Source organism: Hemiscyllium ocellatum, chromosome 25 (genome assembly GCF_020745735.1).
Source record: "Hemiscyllium ocellatum isolate sHemOce1 chromosome 25, sHemOce1.pat.X.cur, whole genome shotgun sequence".
NCBI lineage: Eukaryota > Metazoa > Chordata > Chondrichthyes > Orectolobiformes > Hemiscylliidae > Hemiscyllium > Hemiscyllium ocellatum.
The window spans coordinates 19,598,085-19,623,039 of record NC_083425.1 but is presented as its reverse complement, the minus strand read 5'-3'; the positions used below and the strand labels follow the sequence as shown (position 1 = coordinate 19,623,039).

The following is a 24,955-nucleotide window of genomic DNA, read 5'->3' as shown; positions in this document are numbered from 1 at the left end:
AGTGAACGGGGATGTGCAAGCGAGCTATGGGAAATGTGGGGTTCGAGGGTAGTGGGGAGGTAAGTCTAGGTGGGATTCTCTTCAGTTGGTTGGTGTGGATTTGATGGGCTGAATGACCTACTTCCACACTGTAGGAATTGTATGAAATAGTCATTAGCACAACTCGTAAATTTGAGAGTACAATTTGACCCATAGACCAATGTATATCCACCACCCTTTGACATTTAATGGAGTTACCATCACTGAACCTCCTCCACTATCAACATTATGGGGGTTACCATTGACCAGAAATGCAGGTGACACACATTCTTCCAGTACTGAGCTCCCACAGGGTTTGCACAAAGTAACTTGATGTTTTGAGAGCAAATACAGCTCCTGAGCTGTTGGTCAGGAGCTGTACAAATGACCCCTGGAACGGGAGGCTGAACATAAGATGAATGGCTGAGGATCCTGAGACTGTATTCTCATTAGAGTTTAGAAGGTTGAGGGGAGATCTAATAGAAACTTACAAGATAATGCATGGCTTAGAAAGAGTGGATGCTGGGAAATTGTTTCCGTCAGGCAGGGATACTAGGACCCATGGGCACAGCCTTCGAATTAGTGGGGCTCAATTTAAAACGGAAATGAGAGTGGTGGTCCTGTGGAATTCACTGCCACGGAGCACAGTGGAGGCTAGGATGTTAAATGTCTTCAAGGCAGAGATTGATAAATTCTTAATTTCAGAAGGAATTAAAGGCTATGGGGAGAGTGTGGGTAAGTGGCATTGAAATGCCCATCAGCCATGATTGAATGGCAGAGTGGACTCGATGGGCCAAATGGCCTTACTTCCACTCCTGTGTCTTATGGTCTTATGTCCTGCCCCGCAATGGCTTTCATGCCTCAATAGGCAACTTTGCAAACTCTTGCTTTTATTTTTTTTATTCACGTGTGGAACAGGGGGCTGCTGGCTGGGCCAACATTTATTGTCCTCAGGACGATTCTGGTGAACCGCAACATCCACATGCTGTTGGTAGACCCAAAGCCACTGGAGAGGGAATTCCAGGATATTGATCCAGCAATAATAAAGAAATGGGGATATATTTTCAAGTCAGGATGGTGGGTGGCTTGGAGAAGAACTGGCAGGTGATTGTGTTCCCATGAATCTGCTGCCCCTCTCCTTTTAAATGGAAGTAGTCGAGGGTTTGGAAGGTGCTGGCTAAGGATCTTTGGTGAACTTCTGAAGTGCATCCTGGTGATAGTACACATTCTGCTACTGACCGTCAGCAGTGGAGGGAGTGGGTCCGTGTGGATGTGCTGCCAGTCTAATGGGCTGCTTTGTCCTGGATGGTGTCAAGCTTCTTGAGCGTTGTTGGAGCAATATCCATCCAGACAAGTGGGGATATTCCATCACACTCCTGAATTGTGTCTTGGAGATGGTGGACAGGCTTTGGGGATTCAGTAGGTGAAGTATTTGCTGCAGTATTCCTAGCCTCTGACCTATTGTTGTAGTCACTGTGTTTATGTATTAAATCCAGTTGAGTTTCAGGTCAATGGTAAACCTCAGGATGTTGAGAATGGGGGAGGTTCAGTGATGCTAACTCCATTGAATGTCAAGGGACTGTGGTTAGATTGTCCCTTATTGAAGATGGTCATTGCCTGACATTTCTGTGCTGTGAATATTACTTGTCACCTGTCAGCCCAAACCTGCATATTGTCTGGATCCTGTTACATTAGAACATGGACTGTTTCAGAAACTGAGAAGCCGCAAATGGTGACGAACATCATGTAATCATTGGCGAAATTCCCACTTCTGACCTTATGATGGAGGCAAGGTCATTTGATGAAGCGGCTGAAGATGTTGGGCTTAGGATACTGTTGTGGGGAACTTGTGCAGGCGAGATGACTGACCTCCAACCACCACAGCTATCTTTCTGTGTATCAGATATGACTCCAGCCCATGGAGAGTTTCCCCCCATTCCCATTATTTCCAGTTTTGCTAGGGCTCCATGGCGTTATACTTGGTCAAATGTGGCTTTGATGTCAAGGGCTGTCACTCTCAGCTCAGCTTAGCTGTTTCATCTATGTTTGAACTAAGACTGTAATGAGGCAAGGAGCTGAGTGGTCCAGGCAGAACCTAAACTGGGTGTCAGTGAGCAAAGGTTTGCTGCTTGATAGCACCGCTGATGGCACCTTCCTAGTATTTTACTGAGGATGGGAGTGGACTGATAGGGTGGTAATTGGCTGGGTTGAATTTATCCATTTTTTTGGTGTACAATTGTCTGCATTGTTGGGTCGATGCCAGTTGCGTAATTGGACTGGGACAGCTTGGCTGCAGGTGTGGCACGTTTTACAGGACAAGGCTTCAGTACTATTGCTTGTATATTGTCAGGGCTGTTTGTCTTTGCAGTATTGAATGCCTCTAACTATTTCTTGATCATGCTTGGAGTGATGCCAATTAACTGAAGACTAATAGCTGTGATGTTGCGGACCACTGGAGGAGGCAGAGATGGATCATCCACTCGGCACTCTGGCTGAAGATTGCTGCAAGTGATTCAACCGTATCTTTTTCCCCAATGGGTTGGGTTCTCCCATCATTGAGGATGGGGATATTTGGGGATCCTCCTCCTCCAGTGAATTGTTAATTATGCGCCACCCTTTATGAATGGATGTGTCAGGACTGCAGAGCGGACATCTGATCTGTTTGCCGTGGGATCACTCCACCTTGTTTAACTGCTCCATGCTAATACACAAATCAAACTTGAAAGCCAGTTGTCTTGAGGAAGATGTGAAGTGACACAGTGAAACGAGATGACAAATCCAGGCAAGAATGGGTCCTTATCATTCATTTTCATTTATTTTCTTAATTATAATTAAATTACATTTACTGGTTCCTGATAGCTGGTCAGATTTGTATGAAGTACAAGCTGGCTTTCAGTTAGCAACAGCTGGAGAACTGTTTCCAATGAAAGCAAATTGCAGAGTGGTTTATTATATGACACAATCAATTGACAGAGGTATTAAACGAGTCTCATCACCATTTTCTCCAAATGAGAGGATAGGGAATAAAGAGTTTCATTCAGCTCTTACATCTATTCTCCATGCAGTTAGATTCCAGTTGCTTTGTACTCCAACTTTATTTTCCTGCCTTTGTTTCATAGCTCTTGATACTCTTTCAGAGTCAAAATCTGTCTTTCCCAGCCTTGATTACTCCAGGAAGTAACAGGAGGTTGCATGTGGTGCAGTGTTAAACGATAGAGTCCCATCACGCAGCATCATAGAGGTATTGGGACCAGCCTGCTTCAACTGTTTCTTAGGTGTTGACTTTATTCATTATGAACAGTTCTCTTGACAGATGGAAGGCGAATTGGAGGGACATTCTCTGTGTGGTCACTCCTGGTGGTGAATAGAGAGTGCGCCCAAGGCACATCTCGTACACTTACTCCCAGAGAGAGAGAGAGAGAGAGAGAGAGATGACACTTGCTGTTGAAGGGGGTATCTGTATTTTCCAGGCATTTAAAAACGGCTGCTAACAGAAATGTCTATGAGTGTTGTCTATCCACTCTGGATGGTTAGTGACACTTTGTGTGAATCTCTTACTCTCGTTGACATGCAATAGACAGCTGAAAAATAGGAGGGGGAGAAAATGTGTGCAGTTCAAAAGTAAAAAAGGAAAGAATAGCAGGTTGGTTTTTTTAATGGCAGTGAGAGATCAAATTCATCTCAAAGATGTCAATGAGTTGACATCTCCATTTTAGTCATGACAGTTGAGGGATAAATTTTGGTCAAGATGTACTTGGAACTCTTGCGCTCTGCTGTGGTATTTCTTATATTCACTTGAGAGGGATGAGCTTAGTTAAATGATTCATCTGACAAGCTGTCTCAAAGGGGCACTGAAACGTCAGCCTGGATTAAGTGCTCAAATCTCTGAAGTGGGAGTATTACACCAAAATATCCGAACTGTAATTTATTCAGTTTTGAAAGCAGTAAAGTGGACTTAGCAGAGTTGGTCCTTTTCAGTTTATTTTGCAAAATAACTAGTGATAACTTTCATTCTCCATGTCGTGTCCTGTGTAACAATACAACAACATGTTGTTTAAATCATTTGGTAATGCCTTAAGGAAGTGTAATGCTGTGATCTCTGTTGGTTCAACAGAATTGTCATTCATCCTGATCTCCTTGCATCTTATTATGTTATCCTCTGTCAAATCACTTTAATACTGTTTTTCTTCAGAAAACTTGCCCGTTAACCAATTATCTCCACAATTGAATTTCCACTGAAAATATTGTCACAAAACCATGTATTGCATCAAAAAGTACATTATTTACTGTTTGGCCTGAAACCACAGAATAAGTTTTAAAATCAACTGAAAACAATGTTTTAAGTGAATCAAATGGCAGCTCTTAAATCTCCAAATAGTTACATAACTTCACCTTATAAATTGCCCAAAACCATGAGAAAGGAGACATGCTTTCCCGAAGTAACCCGCGGTGGATTGAACTTAAAACATGTGTCAGTGACCCATTTCCCGAACCATTCACAAAAGCTCCAGATATCAGCTGTTATTCAGGAGGGTTATAGACAAAGCTGTTGGCAGAGTCCATTGTCCAAAGTGATTGAAGGACTGCATCAGTCGCACATTCCAAATTCTTTAAACTGTGGTTCTGGAGTGACAGTTCCCTAGTTGACTTGGGAGTATATTTAGAGCCAAAAAAACTGCAGATGCTGGAATCTAAAGTCGACAAGCAGGAGGCTGGAGGAGCTCAGCAAGCCAGGCAGCATCAGGAGGTGGAGAAGTCAATATTTTGGGTATAACCCTTCTTCAGAAATCATTTCTGAAAAAGGGATCCACCTGAAGTGTCGACCTCTCCACCTCCTGATGCTGCCTGGCTTGCTGTGCTCCTCCAGCCTCCTGCTTGTCTACTTGGGACTGTATTTGGCAAACAGCCAGTTTGGAAATGAAGTTAATGTGATCAAGCTAATCCTATGTGTTTAAAGAAACTACCTTGAGTGGGGAGCAGCATCGTGGTTTATCTCTTGTTCTTATGCTGTCTCTTTCATTTTCTCTTTCTCACACTCTGTCTCTTTCTCCCTCATTCTCACTCTCTCCATCCAACTATTCCACTAACTTGTGCCCTTCCTGCATTCTGACCAGTCAAATACTCCAGGCAGTGTCTTCCACATTAACCAAGCAGCTGCTGACTGCTGAGAAGACAGAGATTCTTAAATTATGTTGGTGCAGTGTCTGAAAAGATCACTGATCCAGCTTGAAACCATCCATGTTGTAAATCCACAGACTCTGTTTTATCTATTAACCTTCTTTTGGGACACTTTAAAAATTTAATCTATCCTCCCTCTTTGTAACCTACTTGTTAATGTGTGTGAATTTCTTGAATGCACGTCACCAGGTTATGGTCGAACAGGTTTATTTGGAAGCACTAGCTTTCGGAGTGGTTGTGGTGTACAAGATCGTAGGACACAGAATTTATAGCAAAAGTTTACAGTGTGATGTAACTGAAATTATATGTTGAAAAAGACCTGGATTGTTTGTTAAGTCTCGTCTTTTTCAATATATAATTTCAGTTACATCACACTGTAAACTTTTGCTTTAAATTCTGTCTCCTACAATCTTGTACTCCACAAACACCTGATGAAGGAACAGCGCTCCAAAAGCTAGTGCTTCCAAATAAACCTGTTCAACTATAGCCTGGAGTTGTGAGATTTTTAACTTAGCACACCCCAGTCCAACACTAGCAAATATAAATCTTGAATGCATGTGAGAGTGTGAGTTGGAGTCTTTCATAAATCTTTTTATAAATTAAGTGTTCAAAACGATTAATACTATTTCCTTTATTTTAAAACGTACACAAAAATCTGTCAGTGTGTCTTTTACAATCACTGCATTTAAACAGTTAAACTGTGAATGAACTGGTAAGCAAATTCTGTCAAAACATCTGTTGTGGTTGCCTGAAAGGTGGAAAGCCATTGTATCACTCCTCATCAATTTTTGACACCATTTAAATGTATCCATTCAAGTAACTATGATATTGAAAGTTAGTGTTTAGCGTATTCTACTGCTACTGACCAACCAAGCTTCTGAAGGCAACTTCCTCATTTTGTTGAACCAAGGATTCCAATTCAAAATTGTGCAAGTCAGGTTGGTTGACCATGCTGAGTTGCCCATAGTGTCCAGGGATGTGCAGGCTAGCTGGATTAGCCCAGGGAAATGCAGGGTTACAGGGGTTGGATGGGATGCTATTTGGAGGGGTGGTGTGGACCCGATGGGACAAATGGCCTACTTCCACACTGTAGGGATTCCGTGATTCTAATCTATTATTCCTTATGTCTTCTTTCATGACAAACCAAACAGTAAATTGATGGATTCTTCAATGTTAGCTCTGCACCGTTAGGTTAATCGTTAATCGTGGCTTTCTCTACAATATCAGTCTAAGTTACTGACTCACCGCTGGTTAGAAAATGAATATTTGCAATGAACCAACCGATGTTATGAATATAATTTGTGAGATCTTGCTTCTGGTCCTTCAATTTTATTATGGTTCCTTTGCAGAAATTTAGGACACATTTCCTGGAGTAATTTTATTTTGATTGGTTGAATCAAATGTTAATTATATTGAAACAAACAATTTGCACTTGGTAATTCTGGAAAGGCTAATTTAAAGATGAACTCTGCTCATGTATCTTGTCCCAGGGAAGATGTAAACAGTAGCTTTCACTAGAATAATATTTAATAGCTTAATTATACCTTGCAAGCTGTTCTCCTGTCTTTCCCCACTGTCTTGTTTAGGCTTTGCTCTCCCAAACAGCAGAATAATAAAGGCTAGTTGGTCCCAAGTACGTACTTAACACCTAGCAAGATGTTCAAATTGATTTATAGCTGTTTTTGCATATTAATTGCTGGCTATCTGGCTGTGGTAATTTGACATTATTTTCAGGGTTGATTGAGTAAAAAAAACATGATAAGTGATGATGAACATTTTGAGATTGTAGCTGGGCTCACTCTGCAATCTAATGCACAGGACAGTACTCTATCACAGGGTAGACTGTGTGACACCTATTGAGAAATGGAGCAAAACACCCCAGCACTTGTTGCCTCAGCTGTCAGCCTTGCTTCAGTGATAACAATTGCACCTCATTCAATTCATTATTATTCTTTGTCTTGGCAGTTCCAAAGCTTTCCTGGCCTAAATTCCACTCTCCGTAAACCTCAGCTCATCCAAAATGCTCCTGCATTTGAAGTCTCATTCACTTGTTGCCTTTTGTGCTGGTTGACTGACATGGGCTCCAAATACATAAATACCTCGCGTTTGATGTTCTCATTCTTGTGTTCAAATCCCTTTATGACATTATTTTCGTGTATCTCTGTAACCTCCTAAAATCAACCTAGATCCCCATCACCTTTTCAGAATTCTGTCCCTCCAGGTCCGATCTTGCATATTCACCCAATGATTGGTAAGGCCAGCTTGACCAAAACCTAAGCTCTGAAATTCCCTTTCTAAACTCTCTGCCCTCTCCTTCTTTAAGACACTCCTTAAAGCTAATGTCTTTGTTCAAAGTTTTGGGTGTCGTCGTTAGTGTGACTTCTTATTTGGCTTGTACAACTTGGTGAAGGATTTGGGACATGTATGTTTTTAATGGCATTATATAAATGCAAACTTTTGTTACTTTACCTGCCATTGACTGCCATTTTCTTAAAGAATTGGCATTAGCTATTCCCAATTTTCTTATCTTTAATTAGTCAGCTAAGTACTTCCCTTACTTTGACTATCTCTCAATTCTCTCTACAATTTAATGATGAACTGTGCTAAAATAGCAGCTCACTTCTTGTATGTAAATTAGTCTGACATTAAATTTCATCCTTTGATGTTCCTTATCTTGATTTTGTTTTGGACTGTAATTCCAATCTGAACAGGACCTGCAAAAACTTGAGAATACTTGATTTGAGAAAATGTGAGTTGACTGCTAATATTGTGGTTGATTTGCTTGAATAATTAATGACAGTGTACTATTGAATTTGTCTTTACTTCCAGGACTGGGAGTTACGAAAGTGGAATAGATGGAGTCCTTATTGAAGCAGAGTGATGGCTCAATTGTTATGGAAGGCAGGTTCTCATTATTATGTATTAGGGACAAACAAAGTCATGAGCGATGCTTAATAACCTCTCGAATATAACTGAAAGCTAGACCTCTCATTATTATGTATTTGAAATAGAAGCAAACAACCATTTTTTAATTAAGAAGAAGCTTCTGTTGCTGACTCATGTTTAACCTTTCCGTTTGAAAGATGTTTGTGTTGTGACGTGCAGTGCATCTCTGATGAAGATGGTGCTGATTGCTGCTGTTTCATCCATTCTCTTATTGAGGATGGAATTACATGGGAAGATGATGTTTGTGTGGCGATGTGTTGTAGATTTATTGATAGTGTTGAAAAATTAAAAGGCAAGTAAACCTGATAGGGGTTCAGAACCAGTGGCCAAGCACAATTATTTAATGCATTTGAGTACATTCCTTAACTCCTGTCTATTAAAGCCCTGCCTGAAACAATTTAATGTAGAACACTCAGACCACCTTTCTATGGATTGATGCTTACATTTAAATTCACTTGATGTCATAATAAACTGCAAAAGAATAGACCTTACCCTCATCAATCTTTTGTGGAATGACTCACAGTAGGTTGGAGAATATTCTCTCACCTATGTCACGTTTCTTTGTTATGTAGTTTTGTTCCCTGATTTATTGTTTTGCTTTCTCCTCTGTGTGTCTCTCTCCCTAACTCTGTTTGTCCGTCATTTTCTCTTTAGTGCCTTGATTTCATTCAACTTTGGTATCTCCCCTTTCCCCTTGATACACCAATCATTTTCACCTCCCTCCACAAAGGCTTGTAGTGGGAACCATTTCCCTTCTGACCCTCCCTGACACAATCATTTCCTTCAAAATGCGGACTTTGCATTCAAAATGGTTCACTGATTTTCTTTAGGGAAGGAAACTGCCATCCATACCTGGTCTGGCCTACTCCCAACCCGCCACAATGTGGTTCATTCTTAGCTGCCCTCTGGGCAATTCTGGGCAGGCAATAAATGCTGGCCTAGCCAGTGATGCCCACATCCCATGAATGAATAAAAAAAATTGTCTTCAGACTGCTATCAATTTAGAATGGAGTAAGACTCTGTCTCAGAACGTCTTTGGGGTAGTGCAAGTTCTACAGGTATAAAATGGGCATGTAACATCCAGAGTGCTGAGTGAGGTGTGTTTGACCACCATATTGACAAAGACTTGGGTCTGAAACAAGGACCTGGCTGTTGAGCAATGCAAGTGGAGGGCCTTGTACCTCTTTTAAGACTCCAGTCCAAAGTTGGATTACCCTGAACTTACCAAGTGTTGTGAAAAATGATACATATCAATTTGGGGGGGGTTGCATTTTGATTTTGAGGGGGCTCCTTTTTTCATTGTTGCTATGTCATTTATTAGATAATGTTGTAACATAAATACAAACTGTAATATTACTTTACTGACAATTGGATTTGTACAGATGCAGCATTAGAATAATTCATCATGATCTGTAATAATGATCAACCCTTCATTGAACAGAACAACAACACTTAGAAAATTATTCATTGCTTCGACACTACAATATTTAAATTGGCAGAAGACTGTAGGCCTAAGTTAGCAACAAACTTTTTTTTTCAATGTAACTGGCAATCATGTCCAAACACAATAAACCATCACACGGAACACATTTCCCACCGACTGGTGAGTTCACAGTGAAAGCATTCCCATTGCATGTGTCCAGAGCTGGAAGATTTTAGCCAGGTAGTTGCTACCCTTTTTAACTGCATCTCCAATCTCAATCTCAGATTTAAACCCAACAATTGAACAGAAAGCCCATTTCAATAATATCAACTACATTTTCTCCATATAGTAGCTCCTGAAGATATGCAAAATTATGCTGAAATTCCAGGTTTATTTACAAGTAAGCTGATTACTTCTTTATTAACAGATTTAAACTGTTTTCTCTCTTGCAGTCTCTCTCCCCCCACATCATAAGCAAAATCAATCTGCTGGCTCTGCCATTTCTGCCATTCATCTTAAATTGCTGGCCTTTTGTTGTCAAACATTCCGCCAGTGAAATAGTTTTCCCCTCTTGACTCTGTCCCAGCCCCTTTTAATTGAACACCTCCTTTTTGCCCTCCAGCCTTCCTCCTTGAAAGACAAGTCTTTTGCCCCCCTCTACTTTTCCAGGTACATGTCTGAACCTGTAATTGTTACTTGGAGAAACTAGTTAACTCAGAACACTCTCTCAATGTTGAGACATACAACAGGAATAAAACATACCATGGGAAGAGGTATACAAGAAGGAAACCTCTTGGAAAACAAATGCAAATTCTGACCAGGCATGACCTCTTCTATTTCAGGGTATTGACGATTCTCCGCAAATGGCATTTGCGCTCAAACAGGAGGTGAAAGCAGTGAAGGGGAAGAAGGAAGAGGAAGTTGGAGATGCCAAGAGTCCAGATGAAGATTTTGCCATCCGGATAGGTAGAGGTGGATTATCTGCAGGCAAGCATCCGTGTCATATGCCAACAAACATAAGCAATGATTTAAATAACTTTTAAAGGGGATGGGTGGGAGCAATTGCATATATTTCAAATATATTAAATGGCAATTCAGGGTTTTATCATAGGTTCTGGTGGTTTGGTTGCTTCAGCTTAATCAGTTAAGAGAATTCTTCTTTCCTTTGGCTGCAGAATGTTGTCTATTGTGTTCCAATCAGTCTGACTAATGTGGGATAGTATCTGCTCTGGATCTGGGTGCACTGTCAGCTTTTATTCTGCTTGCTTACATCTGTGGCTGGAGAGAACGTTTATTCACATCTCCATGGTTTTTTCAGAGTGAAAGTTAGAAATAATCAGAAGACGTTAAAGATGGCAGTGAACTCACACTATTATTAATACTCTCTCAAAAATATAGCTCCTTAAAATTAACGTAAAAGATGCTGGGAATGAAAATGGATTTTTCTGCAAATAAATGCTGAAGCAGTAAATTAATTTGCAACAACTGCTGACTTTAGGATGTGTTAGCATCTTAAATTCCTGAAAACATTTTGGTCATTTTGGCGTTTTCTTTGGTCAGTATCAAATATTTTTGTATGTTCTGTTGCTGTTGGAATGTCTGTAATAGTCTGGGAGCTGAACAGTAGTGGCTATGAGCAGGAAATTGGCAATAAAAGCTTGTATGTATTGTCAATTTAAGATATTTCTTAATAGATTGTATTTTCAGAAAGCTCGTGGAGAGGCACAATGGCTCATTGGTTAGCACTGCTGCCTCACAGCGCCAGGGGACCCGGATTCAATTCCTGCCTGGGTGATTGTCTGTGTGGAGCTTGCACGTTCTCCCTGTGTCTGTGTGTGTTTCCTCCAGGTGCTCCGGTTTCCTCCCACAGACCAAAGTTATGCAGATTAGGTGAATTGGCCATGGTAAAATTGCCTGTGTGTTAAGTGCATTTGTCAGGGGTAAATGTAGGGGAATGGGTCTGGGTGGTTTGCTCTTCGGAGGGTCGGTGTGGACTTGTTGGGCCAAAGGGCCTATTTCCACACTTTAGGGAATCGAATCTAATCTAATCTAACCTAGTGTGGTAAATTTAGGGCTGAGTGCTGATGATGAAATCCTGCTTGTGAATTGCGACAAGTGGGTTAGAAGTATCTTGACGTTTTCAGGTTCTAAATTGCAGGATAAGGGGATGAAAGGTCCCAACCCGAAACGTCAACTATCCTCCTCTGATGCTGCTTGACCTGCTGTGCTTTTTCCAGCTCCACACTTTATCGACTCTTATTCCTTGGGATGAATGGCATAGTTTTCTGACAAAAATTCAAATACTGTATAAAGAAGAAATGAGTACAGTAATCCCAGTGGTTTCAGTAATATAATGGTAACATCAATGCAATTTGTAATTGATTGCTCTGGAGACTTTTTATAGTTGAGTTCAAATCTTGCAAACGCTTAGGCATATGTCACTGGGTACAGAACACACATCCTTGTCTCTAGTCTTTGTGTTTAGTTGAACCTTGTGGTCTTCTAGGTTTGGACTTTTTGACCATTTGGAAAGAGTCAGTTTATAACTTGCCCTTTGACTGCAATACAATACAATGTAATGATATGCAGTCATGGTCAGTTCATGCATGACTGTTTCTGCTTAGTTCAATTTGTATGTCTTTGTCCACCCTGTTCCCTAGTTTCTTACTCATACCTGCTCCCGAACACTGAATGCAGTTACTAGTGTAAGTAGGTAGTGAAACAAAATAATCAGACATTGTAATGGTTTAATTTTGACGCATATTCTGGGCTGTGAACCAGGAATTGGCATAATCACAGAATCATAGACTTCTGCTGTACAGAAGGAGACTGTTTGACCATCGTGTCTGTACCAGCTCCTGAAGGAGCTACCCAGCTAGTTCCAATCTCTTGCCTTATTTCCGTAGCCCCTTAAAATCATCACTTTCAAATATAAATCCAGCCCTGTTTTGAAACCTCCTCCACCACTCTCCGAGGCAGTGCATTCCAAATCCTAACAACACTCCAAGTAAAGTTACTCCTCATTACATCCCTTGCTGTCTTGCTGGCAATCTTGAAATTGTGACCCCCCTAGTTACTGACATACCAACTGATGGAAACAATATGCTTCTTTATCCCATTAAAATTGTTCAAAATTTTGAACACCTCAATAATGTCACCTCTTAGCCATCTCTTGATGTCAGTTGTGATCTGCTCGGAGATGGCCATTATAAAGCAGACAGCAAGAGTCCCATTGCCCCTTCCAATTGGGGGGGATGGCAGGTGAATAAGTAGGTGAAAGGGCCAATCAAAGGGTGTGGGAAGACCTCTGGTTGGTACCCTGACTGGAGGGATGGCACTGCTATTGTAGGTTTGGACAACAGGATGGAGATGCACTCTGAAGAGTGATAAAAATATCAGACCGAAATGTTGTCACAGCTGCGAAGCCATCTCTATGAAGGGGCATGACCTCTGGTATTCTGTCACTCGTTATGTATTGGGTTGGGGGTGTGTGGATTTGAACTCCTGTCTGCTGTATGGAGGCTGCCTTCAGCCAAAGATCAGGCCTTTTCCTCAGTGATGGATGGGAACATTTTGACCCAGATAGTCACTTCATTGCACTTCATCAAACCTCCAAGCCTGCACCTTGCCACTGGGAAAATCCTGCCCTATGTCAACTAAGACCGTCTGCTTAATTTTGAATTGATGCTTTGCTTCGCGATCTGATGTGTATGAAATGGCAGAAAGATAAGGACACAATAAATAAAAAGAGTCTCGAGAAAAGTGGAGGCAGGTGTCTAATGGGCACATTTGAGGAGAAACCCTTTGATTCCATTGGAGTTGACATTTTTACTACTGGGCCCAGCTCTGACTTAACTCTCCACCATACTCTGAATCAAAAGCCTACCTTTTTCTTATCTGACCACATCCTGTCCATTAATCCCAGGAAGCAGCCTGGTCATTTATTCAAGGTACCAACAAACAAGGATCTTTTGCCAAATGCATTTTTTTTTGCTCATTATTTTTATCAGCTTACATTATATTTTGAGCAGGTTAATTTGTTTGCTCTGCAGTTTGATCACGTTGATTCGTCACGAGTTTTCTCAGCGATGTTGTGACACGTGTATGTTACTCAGACTGAGGACAGCGAGAGTAAATGGATTGCAGGAGTCGAAATTGCAGGTGCAAAGCTTTCTCCACCAAATGATTGAATTGAGACAGAGAAAGCACACAATTTAAGTATGAGGCTGATGAGAGTTTTGCTAGGCCATTCTGTGCAGTACCACAGAGCTCTTCACAAGAACACAAATCCTCTGGTATCTTTAAACTAAGTAAATACTATAAGCTGTGGGTGTCTTGCGTGTGTGCAATGGATTTGTCCTTGTCTCAGATCCAGAAGCTCTGTGTTCAAGACCTAATCCAGTTGGTTGCCAGCTGACAGGCCAGCAGGAGTCTGCCTTGAAGCCATAATGGACAGGCCAAATTGATGCAGAGCATCCTTGGATACTGTTGGCTAACCTGTGTTTCTGGAGGTCCAAGAGTCCCAGCAACACTAAGAACCCGGCAGTGAATGCAGCCAGCAAGGTGCTAATGGACCCCAGACCCGAGGGAAGTTGAGGGATATAGCTCTGGGAGGTTTTAAGCATCTTGGAACGTACGGTGAGGGAGTTGAAAGGGTCCAAAATGGCCATCGCCTTGTTTTGAAACTGTAACCAAAGTTTGAGATGCTCCATCCTGTGGAAACATTCCCTTCATCTCCTCACAACCACTCACTATTATTTACAAAATACTGTTTGAAAACAGTACAAGAAGTTCAATCACTAAATACTTCATGTTGCCATTATGTAAATTTAAGGAGAAGTGGTTTTGAGTGGACCAGGCGACCTCATAAATCATTGCCGATTGTAGAATTTGAGAGATGGTGTTTTCCTTCCATTATTTCATAATAGAAAAGAAGAGATGCACTTTCAGTCCTTTGCAATTCATTAATACTTGGCGAGTTTGGAAACTAATCGAGTTTGCCAAGAAATGCCACGATTTTCCAGCATGTGAGATGACAAAATATTTCAAAACTTTTGTTCACCCTGCCCCACCAATGTCTTTTGCGAACCCTTCCACTGTGGAGGAAGTTTCTGTGAAGCAACAAGCTGATGTTCCCACATGACAGAGTACACAACTAAATTTGCTGGAAGCTTGGAGTATGAAGATGTTTTAAAGCAGCAGTAAGCAGCAGCAAGAACTCATGTGCATGTTAACATTGTGTAGTAACTTGCTCCATACACCAGTGGAGAGGGAGAGGCAGAATACTAGAGGTGTTGGATGTGAATGGAGATGGAACAACATCAGCAGCAGGTACCATCGCACACATGGACTCTGTGTAAAAGCCTCACATCAAACTGTGCCTCTAAATTTCTCTTTGTTTGTGGTATTTTCTTTGCACCATTCAGTGGAAGTGATCTCATAAAATTCAAAATAACGTCTGCGTTCTCCTCAAGCTATCATTGGCGATGGTCATATACTGCTGAAAGGTTTTAGATGAGCCTATTTACTTCAAATGCCAGCTCCAAGGAAATCTTCCAACAGGTTGATGAGTATTCTCGGAAATGTGTAAGTTATCTCAGTGGGGTTTTAAGCCGGAACCATGATAGGATAATCCAAAATTGCTGGTGGCCATTTCTTAAAGAAACGAGCATTCCTAATTCTTTGTATCCAACAATTCTCCATTCTTCTGTCATACACAATTTACCACCACAGGATAAAATGATGTAAACTGTCTTTATCAGCCTTTTCTCCCTATTAAACCCATTCCCTGCTTGCCTTTGGCAGGAGTCCACAGCATATTTAACTCCCTTTTATCTGAGTTGATCTCCTTGTCATTTTTTCAAGTCTTTTTACAGATTGCTGATTCTCCAAAGTTACTTACGCTAAAATGCGAAAGTGGTTTGCTGCTCACAGATTTGGATGGATTTGCTGCTCATGTCTGTCTTGCTCAGTTTTCTACATTCAGCTTTTTGCTGTCCCCCGTTTTGATTTTGACATTTTCATTCATTTGTGCATTTGTTGCCATTTTAATTAAGTGTAAATTGCAAAGTAGGCACTACATTTACAGCTTTCTATTTTATTTTCCAACACTAGTAATTTCAGTACTGCAGTAATTGGAATTCTTAAATAAAAGTCATTGGATTTAACAAAAAAAGTTGCAGCCACTCTTCAAGAGAATAAACTTTCTCATAAAGTCATAGCTGGGTATGTTCCAGAAAGATTGAGGAATACTTTGAATTTTTTTAGCTGTTTTATTATTATTTGCTCCTTTGAATAAAAACATATTTAGAGAATAGAAGATCAGCCAAGGTTTCCACTTCTAGTCCAATGAACGCAGCTTCTGAGGCACTTGTGTTAAAGACAGGTGAGGACAGAACCAGGCTTAGTTATGACGCTTTATTTTCAAATAGTCGTTGGCTTAGACTGTTGATTAAATAAAAGGAAAGAAAAATTGTCAGTAAAATCAGTCAAAGGTTTCAGTTTAAATTTGCAACTTGTGAAAAGCTGCTTATAATCCATTGTATAAACAGAACGCACATCACTGATTGATGTTTTATGGAAAATGAATCCGTATTATAACTAATACATATTCACTTCTGTTATGTATTGTTTGGCCTTTTTTCAAAATTGCTTCATTGAATTAAAGCAATGTAATAGTCAACAAAACAGCTCTTGGAGTCAAATGGGCTCTACAATTTGCTTTGAAATGTCACAAAAAATTGTTTTTAATCATTCATAAATTAACGATTGAATCATGGAACAGCATGTGGGCTGTATATTAATCATGGATGATTTTGAACGAAAGGCAATTGAGTTTGCTTCACCTAAATTTATCCTTGGGTGATTTCTGATACTTTTTTAATTATAAAAAAAGCCCTGTGTTCCTTCCTATTTTAATAGTTTATGAGTTATAACCAAGCAGTTTACCTGGGTTAGCAGGGTCGGGGTGAAGAGTTTTGCCTGGGATGGGGGAATGATGATCTAGCATGCCAATGCTCTCTTTGTAACTCTACTGTTTAAATAAAAGCCAAAAGAATGGCTTCTGATTTAGGCACATTCCAGCTATTTTTTTCCATGTCCAGTGCAGAAAAACAAATTTCCACAACCCAGCTCAGATCTGACTGCTCCACCATTTGGAAACAGGGTCTGCAATGCCCATCAGCAAGCGTGACTGCAATGGCTAAATCCTCAAGGACAGAGCTGGTAGACTGCGCTTATGGTAGGTAGTGAGGGAAAATCATACTTGAGTTTGTACTCGTCGGCAGGAGCATTTGACCATGACAATATCAGCAGGAATGACCACTGCAAAGAGACAGAGTCACCTTCACATTGATCATTAGTGTAACGTTACTACTGTGCTAAATATGATAGATTTTGAACAGATCTAGTCACTTGACTGAGCATCCATGAGGTGTTTTAGACCATCATATAACAGCAGCACTGTGTTTAACCATAATTTGTAGCCTCACACATCCCCTAATCTACCATTAACATCAAATTACGGGATCAGCCCTGGTTCAGTGAAGTGTGTAGGAAGGCATGCAAGGAGCAGCACCAGCAGCACCTAAAAATGAGATGTCAACTTTGTGAAGCTACAATACAGGCCTACTTTACGTGCTAAAGCTGTATATAAGCAGCATTTGATAAACAGAGGTAAATTATGCCAACAAAACAAATCCATGTCCAGGATTGAATGGTGATGGGAAATTTAAACAGCTTACTGAAGGAGGAGGCTTCACAAATAGCCTGAGCCTCAATGATGGAGCCCAGTGCATTAGTGCAAAAGCTGGGGCTGATGCATTTGCCACAACCTTCAGCCAGAAGAACTGATTGGATGATCCATCTCAACCTCCTCCTGAGCATTGTAGATACCAGCCTTCAGCCAATTAGCTTCACTGCACACAATACTAAAAACACAATGAAAGGACTAGCTGCCCTGACAACATTCTAACAATAGTCCTGAATATTTGTGCTCCAGACCTAGTCTTGCCCCAAAGAAAACTTGTTCCAATGCTGCTACAATGCTGCCATTTCCCTGGGAATGTGGAGAATCTAATCAGTTGTCAGACCATTAGTCTATTTTCAGTTGTGAGCAAAGTTGTAGAAGGTGTGGTTAAAAGTTGCTATCAAGTAGTATTTTTACACAGCAATAATCTTCTCACTAATACTCAGTTTCAGTTCCACCAGGCCCACTCAGCACACTATCTCATTACAGCCTTGGTTCAAACATGGAGGTGAAATCGAGAGGGGAGGTGAGAGGAGCTCCCCTTGACATCAAGGCAAATTTGACCAGGTGTTGCACCAAAGAGCCTTAGAAAGTCTGGGATCAGTGGGGAATGGGGTTGGAGTGACTAGTTGGAGTCATATCTAACACAAAGGAAGATGGATATGGTGGCTGGAGGTCCATTATCTCTGCTCCAGGTTATCATAGCACAATTTCCTCAATCCATACCATAAGCTATATAATGTTAAACTGCTTCAGCAGTGACCTTTCAACTATCGTCAATTCAGAAAAAGGGAATGCTTTCGAATGAGTTCACAATGTTCAGCACCATTTCTGCTTCCTCAGATACTGAAACAACCTGTCTTCAAATACAGCAAGACCTGGACCTTAGCAAGAATTGGGCTGATAACTAACGTTTACATTACACACCTGCTGGGCAATGACCAGCTCTGAAATGAGAGATTCCAACTATTGTCCCTTGACATTCAATGGTCATCATTGAATCCTAAACTATTTACCATTGACCAGAAATTGAAGTAGACCACCTCTAAAAATAGGTGAAAGTGAGGATGTAGATGCAGGAGATCAGAGTCAAGAGTGTGGTGCTGGAAAAGCACAGCAGGTCAGGCGGCATCTGAGAACAGGAAAAGGCTGATGAAGGGTTTTTGCCTGAAACATTGATTTTCATGCTCCTCGGGTGCTGCCTGACCTGCTGTGCTTTTCCAGCACCATGCTCTCACCTTTAAAAATACCTCGGCTGTAAGAACAGGTCAGAGGCCAGGAATACTTTGGAAGTAACTCAGCACCTGACTCCACAAAACCTGTTATCATCTATAAGGCACAAGTAAGGAGTATGATGGAGTACTCCCCACTTGCCTGGATGGGTACAGCTCCAACAACAGTCAAGAAGCTTGACACTATTCAGGACAAAGCAGTCTACTTAATTGATACGAATCTACCACCTTCAACATTCATTTCTTTCACAACTAATGCACAGTGAAGTAGTGTTTTTTATCAACAAGAAGCACTGAAGCAACATGCCAAAGTTAGTTTGTCAACATCTCCCAATTACGTGACCTTTACTGCTGTGAAAAACAAAGCCAGCAGACACATGGTACCACTTAAACCTACAAGATCTCCCCCCAAGTGATGACCCCCGCGCCCCTGATCTGGGGTTTCTCGCCATTCCTTCGCAGTTGCTCTGTCAAAATCCTGAAGACTCTCCTTAACAGTACTGTGGGTCTACCCACACCAAGTGGACTGCAGCAGTTCAAGGCACAGCTCAGAACCTCCTTCCCTTGGGCACTTCCGGATGGCAATCAATGTTGGGCAGCCAGATGAGCCCACATTCCATGAATGTATTAAAAACAAATTATGAACCGCAATGAAACCCTATGTGTGGAAAATCCCAAGGTGAGGTCTATGTGCAACATTGCAGGCTTTACTGCAAATACCGCTTTACCTACAAACCTTCACAAACCTTGCAATGAAGCTTGCATTGGAAATAGCTCATTGAAAAGGTTGGAGAAGAGATTCATAAATGAGTCCAGAGATGAGAGATTTGATGCATGTGGATAGATTGAAACTGTTTTCATTAGAGAAGAAAAGGTGAGAGAAGATTTGATAGAGATATTCAAAATCGTGAAGTGTTGTCGGATCAGAGGAGGTGGGAGAAACTGTTCCCACTTTTGGAGGTGTTATGAACCAGAGGGCACTGACTAAAGGTAAAAGACAAAAGAGTTGGAGGTGACATGAGGGTCATGGATAGGATCTGTTGCCTTGGATTGTACTGCGAGCTGATTCAATCATGGCTTCCAACAGGTAATTGGATAAAGATCTGCGGTGAAGATTTTGTAGGGCAATGGAAATAGGGAGGAGCAGTTGAACTAGTTAAGTCGCTCATTTGGAGGATGGTGTAGATATGATTGGTCAAATAGTCTCTTTCAGTGCTATAGCCCATTTCTGTGTTTGTGTTCTGTGAGTAAAAAGTGAGGTCTGCAGATGCTGGAGATCAGAGCTGAAAATGTGTTGCTGGTTAAAGCACAGCAGGTTAGGCAGCATCCAAGGAACAGGAAATTCGACGTTTCGGGCCAGAGCCCTTCATCAGGAAACTGATGAAGGATTCTGGCCCGAAACGTCGAATTTCCTGTTCCTTGGATGCTGCCTAACCTGCTGTGCTTTAACCAGCAACACATTTTCAGCTTTGTGCTCTGTGAAACAACCCTTGGGGTAGGGACCTCCCGTGGACCTGGTTGACTATAAAGTGGGAACCCACCCCCTCCCATGAACAATACAAGGAATGAGACCCTTGAAACGTAGGTCTGATCTCTGCCCGCTGTGGGAGAGTAGGGACAGGAGGTAGTCCTTTCGTGGCATTGCTGGCAGGAATAGCATCCAAGAAATCAGCTCTACTTTAATGCCACCTGTCTGGCTGTCAACCCAGCTGGGGGAAATGGAAAATTTGAGCCGTGGTTCTAAACCTGACAACAGGCACTGGCAGGGAGTGCAGCCGTTGTCTGCATTTTCATCAGGCTTCGGTGTTCCAGGAGATTGCTGCACTCATCAATGGAAATGAGAAAATGAGTCAGTTCGTTATCAGTCCAAGGTATTGTTTGTCTGTAACAAAAACAAATAATGATTCAAAACCTACGCTTTTTGTCTTCCATGAATAACCTTGTGGAGCTGGTTTGCTTTTTCATTCTGATATTTGAACAGGATACCAACTGTATTGGGGAAACTGTCCTGACTGAGGTGATTTATCACAAGTGGAGGTGGGCAGAATAAAGTAAAGACTGTGACTATTTTCACTCAGCTTCTTCCCAACTATGTCAGCTGCTGAGCAGATGCCTTACTAAAAGCAAACTGATGTGAACAAAATTGTATTAGCGTGTGCAATTCTAGTGGGACTGCACACTCCCTTTCATTTTTGTCAAACTGTGTTGGGCGAGCTTCAAACGTTGTAGGAAAACTAATCAATACCATACCGTGGACAAAAGTACAATCAAATTATTCTTCAGGAGATGACTGATGATAAAGAACAACTGGAATGATTGTGGCATCCCTGGACAGGCAACTCCATTTATCCATTTAGAGTAGTTGACAATTTCTGTTGTTAAGTACAAGCCTGGAAGGGTAAACAAGTTCCTCCCTCTCACTTCTGAAGTTTGCTACGACATTTTAAATTTTTACAAAGGATGTGTTTTTTTCAGTTTAATTGACTCTGTACTTGATCACGAGTAAAGTCATGAAGTGACAAGCCAGCCAGATCTTGAGTTGGCAAGAGTTTCTTTTTTTTCCCTTTTTTTTATTTTATTAAGCAATTACAAAACAGTTTACAAAATACAGTTAACATTTACAGCTGTATACAACAGCAATTTTACAAGGGAGAGGAGCAGCAAAGCCCCTACGTACCATTGGGCTCTCACCCACCCACACTCTGTTTTTTTCCTTTTTTATTCTTTTTTTTCTTTTTTTTCTCTTTAAACCCCCACACTACCGCCTAACTGCGGTAGTGCTTTTTTTTCCCCCAGCACCTATATTATATGTATGCAGGTGTGATACACAGTGAAACACAGTGAGAGACACAAGGTGCACGAATCGTTGTTCAGTTTCCACCACCAGGAAGAAAGGAAACACCCGAGTGGCCAGTAACAAGCAGTGCCCTTCACATCAAAGGGCAATGCTGTGTGATCAAACAGTGAAGGGGAGGGCAGGGATTAAATCAAATACACTCCGGTTAATATCTGTCAGCCAGTGCTCCGTGATTGGATCACGTTAACAACCCCAGTCAGGGAACTCATATTCTATGAGGTCCACCTTGCCTACCCTGTTACAATCACTACAATCATGTGTAGAAATGCATAATTTGCGTGATAGAAAACATTCTCCTGCTGCATACAAAAACGAGAAATAAATATTAAACTAAAATCACTTAAGCAGCTCCTCAACAATTGAACCTAAATGTAAAATAACTGTTAATAAACACCAAGTTCACATCGGCATAAATGTTTTCCTTTACCATTTCCATAAAAGTATTGTTATATTGGGCTGATTGAAATTTGAAAGATTACAACAAGGTGGCAAAAGTTTTAGTGAGCTGTAACCTGTGCTGAAAATGGGATCACATTTTGCATTTTATTATTATGTCACTGACGTATAGTAGATCAGTTTTAAGTTGAATAGCAGGATGTAGACCTGGCAAATTGAAGCAGATTAAATTGCAAAGCCGTAATCAATCACCTTTGAATGGGTCGATTAGTGTGTCTATACTACTGTTCTTAGAGGTATAAAGTATTGGCAATCAGTGCGTGACAGCTGGATCAAGCTTGGAATAACTTTAGACTTTGTTTACGAGTTTAATGAGATTTTTCACTCTCGGGGGTGGCCGTCACTGTCAGACACTAGCTGTCTAGTTTAAGGCACTCATGTGGATCATTGGTGAGAAAGCTGATAAAAGGTGTTAGAGGATAACAAAATTACTTGAAAGCTATATCCCTAAATGATGGGATAAAATTTCTCAGGATCTTGATTAAGAATTGCTATGTGCAAAATATTTCTGCTGGTTGTGGTTTGTTATTGTTTTTTTTTGCCTTTGCCCTGACCCTTTTCCCATTATAAATTCAGACATCCGTATTCATAATGTGAACAGCCTGCTTACTTTTGGTACGTGGCAGTTATATTGTCCCGGCAGTGTGATGCTATTATGCTTCAGATTTGTGTCTCTATCTGCTCACCCTGTATTGCTGAACAGTTCGTATTCTGCTGCCACTCTTGTTGGACACTGGCATTTTTTACAAACCCACCGACTCCCATAGCTACCTGGATAACACCTCTTTCCACCCTGCCTCCTACAAAAATACCATCGCGTATTCCCAATTCCTCTTCCGTATTTGCTCCCAGGAGGACCAGTTCCACCACAGAACACACCAGATGGCCCCTTCTTTAGAGACTGCAATTTCCCTTCCCATGTAGTTGAAGATGCCCTCCACCGCATCTCATCCACATCCCACACCTCCGCCCTCAAACCCCACCCCTCTAACCGTAACAAGGACAGAACCCCCCGGTCCTCACTTTCCACCCTATCAACCTTTGCGTAAACCATATCATCCGAAGATATTTCCGTCACCTCCAAACGGACCCCACCACCAGGGATATATTTCCCTCCCCACCCCATTCCGCTTTTGCAAGGACTGTTCCCTCCGTGACTACCTGGTCAGGTCCACGCCCCCTCCCCAACAAAGCCACCCTCCGTTCCTGGCACCTTCCCCTGCCACCGCAGGAATTGCAAAACCTGCGCCCACACCTCCTCCCTCACCTCCATCCAATGCCCCAAAGGAGCCTTCCACATCCATCAAAGTTTTGCCTGAACATCCACCAATAATATTTATTGTATCCGTTGCTCCCGATGTGGTCTCCTCTACATTGGGGAGACTGGACACTTCCTAGCAGAGCGCTTCAGGGAACATCTCCAGGACACCCCCTCCAATCAACCACACCGCTCTGTGGCCCAACATTTCAACTCCCCCTCCCACTCTTCCGAGGACATGCAGGTCCTGGGCCTCCTCCACGGCCGCTCCCTCACCACCCGATGCCTGGAGGAAGAACGCCTCATCTTCTGCCTCAGAACACTTCAACACCAGGGCATCAATGTGGACTTCACCAGTTTCCTCATTTTCCCTCCCCCCACCTTATCCCAGTTCCAACCTTCCATCTCAGCAGCACCCTCATGATCTGTCCTACCTGTTAATCTCCCTTCCCACCCATCCTCTCCTCTGACCTATCACCTCCATCCCCACCCCATTCACCTATTGTACTCTTTGCTACCTTCTCCCCAGCTCCCCCTCCCTCCATTTATCTCTCCACCCTGGAGACTTCCTGCCCCTATTCCAGAGGAAGGGCTTTTGCCTGAAACGTCTATTTTCCTGCTCCTCGGCTGCTGCCTGACCTGCTGTGCTTTTCCAGCACCACTCTGATCTAAACATCTAATTATAAGTTTGACCCTGCCCAGATTGTTCCATGATACTACTGACAACGGGATCCAATTGCGGTAGCCACTCAGACCAGGACGTTATTTACATCGGCTTTTCACACGGACTATTTCATAGCAGATGTAAAGCCTGTTCAGGAACAATCGCTCTTCAGTAAATCATCTGGAGTGTCAAAGCATTCCAACATCTAAAGGAATATTCAACATCTCTGCATTGGGCGTTGGCAATAAACAGCGTTCAATCCCTTCTGCACTCCTTTCCCAACTCACGTTGTGGAGTTCAGTAGCATTCCATAAGACGATAAAATAAGAATTAGATTAAGAATTAGGCCATTAATTAATTAGGCCATTCAGCCATTGGCTCTGCTCCACCATTCAATCATGTCTGATGTGTTTCTCAACCCCATTCTCCTGCCTTCTGCCTGGAGTTTAATTCAGATAAATGCGAGGTGCTGCCTCTTGGGAAAGCAAATCTTAGCAGGACTTAGACACTTAATGGTACGGTCCTGGGGAGTGCTGCTGAACACAGAGACCTTGGAGTGCGGGTTCATAGCTCCTTGAAAGTGGAGTCGCAGGTAGATAGGATAGTGAAGAAGGCGTTGGGTATGCTTTCCTTTATTGGTCAGAGTACTGAATGCAAAAGTTTGGAGGTCATGTTGTGGCTATACAGGACATTGGTTAGGCCACTGTTGGAATATTGCATGCAATCTGATCTCCTTCCTATTGGAAAGATGTTGTGAAACTTGAAAGGGTTCAGAAAAGATTTACAAGGATGTTGCCAGGGTTGTAGGATTTGAGCTACAGGGAGAGGCTGAACAGGCTGTGGCTGTTTTCCCTGGAGTTTCGAAGGTTGAGGGGTGACCTTATCGAGGTTTACAAAATTATGAGGGGCAAGGATAGGATAAATAGACAAAGTATTTTCCCTGTCGTGGGGGAATCCAGAACTAGAGGGCATAGGTTTAGGATGAGAGGGGAAAGATATACAAGAGACCTAAGGAGCAACTTTTTCACGAGAAGGTGGTACGTGTATGGGATGAGTTGCCAGAGGAAGTGGTGGAGGCTGGTACAATTGCAACATTTAAGAGGCATTTGGATGGGTATATGAATAGGAAGGGTTTGGAGGAATATGGACCGGGTGCTGGCAGGTGGGACTAGATAA

General features: G+C 41.9%; 1 protein-coding gene across 3 annotated transcripts in view; it reads left to right on the top strand.

Moving 5' to 3' along the window:
• LOC132828007 (zinc transporter ZIP11-like) overlaps positions 1-24,955 on the top strand; it is a 711,835-nt gene that overhangs the window by 157,987 nt on the left and 528,893 nt on the right. Inside the window, exon 4 of one of the 3 annotated variants that reach the window (XM_060844870.1) lies at positions 10,408-10,531. In XM_060844870.1, coding sequence (XP_060700853.1) covers positions 10,408-10,531 — 124 coding nt within the window. Of the gene's footprint in view, positions 1-10,407; positions 10,553-24,955 lie in introns of all 3 variants that reach the window. The other 2 variants (XM_060844869.1, XM_060844868.1) reach the window with 2 other exon arrangements.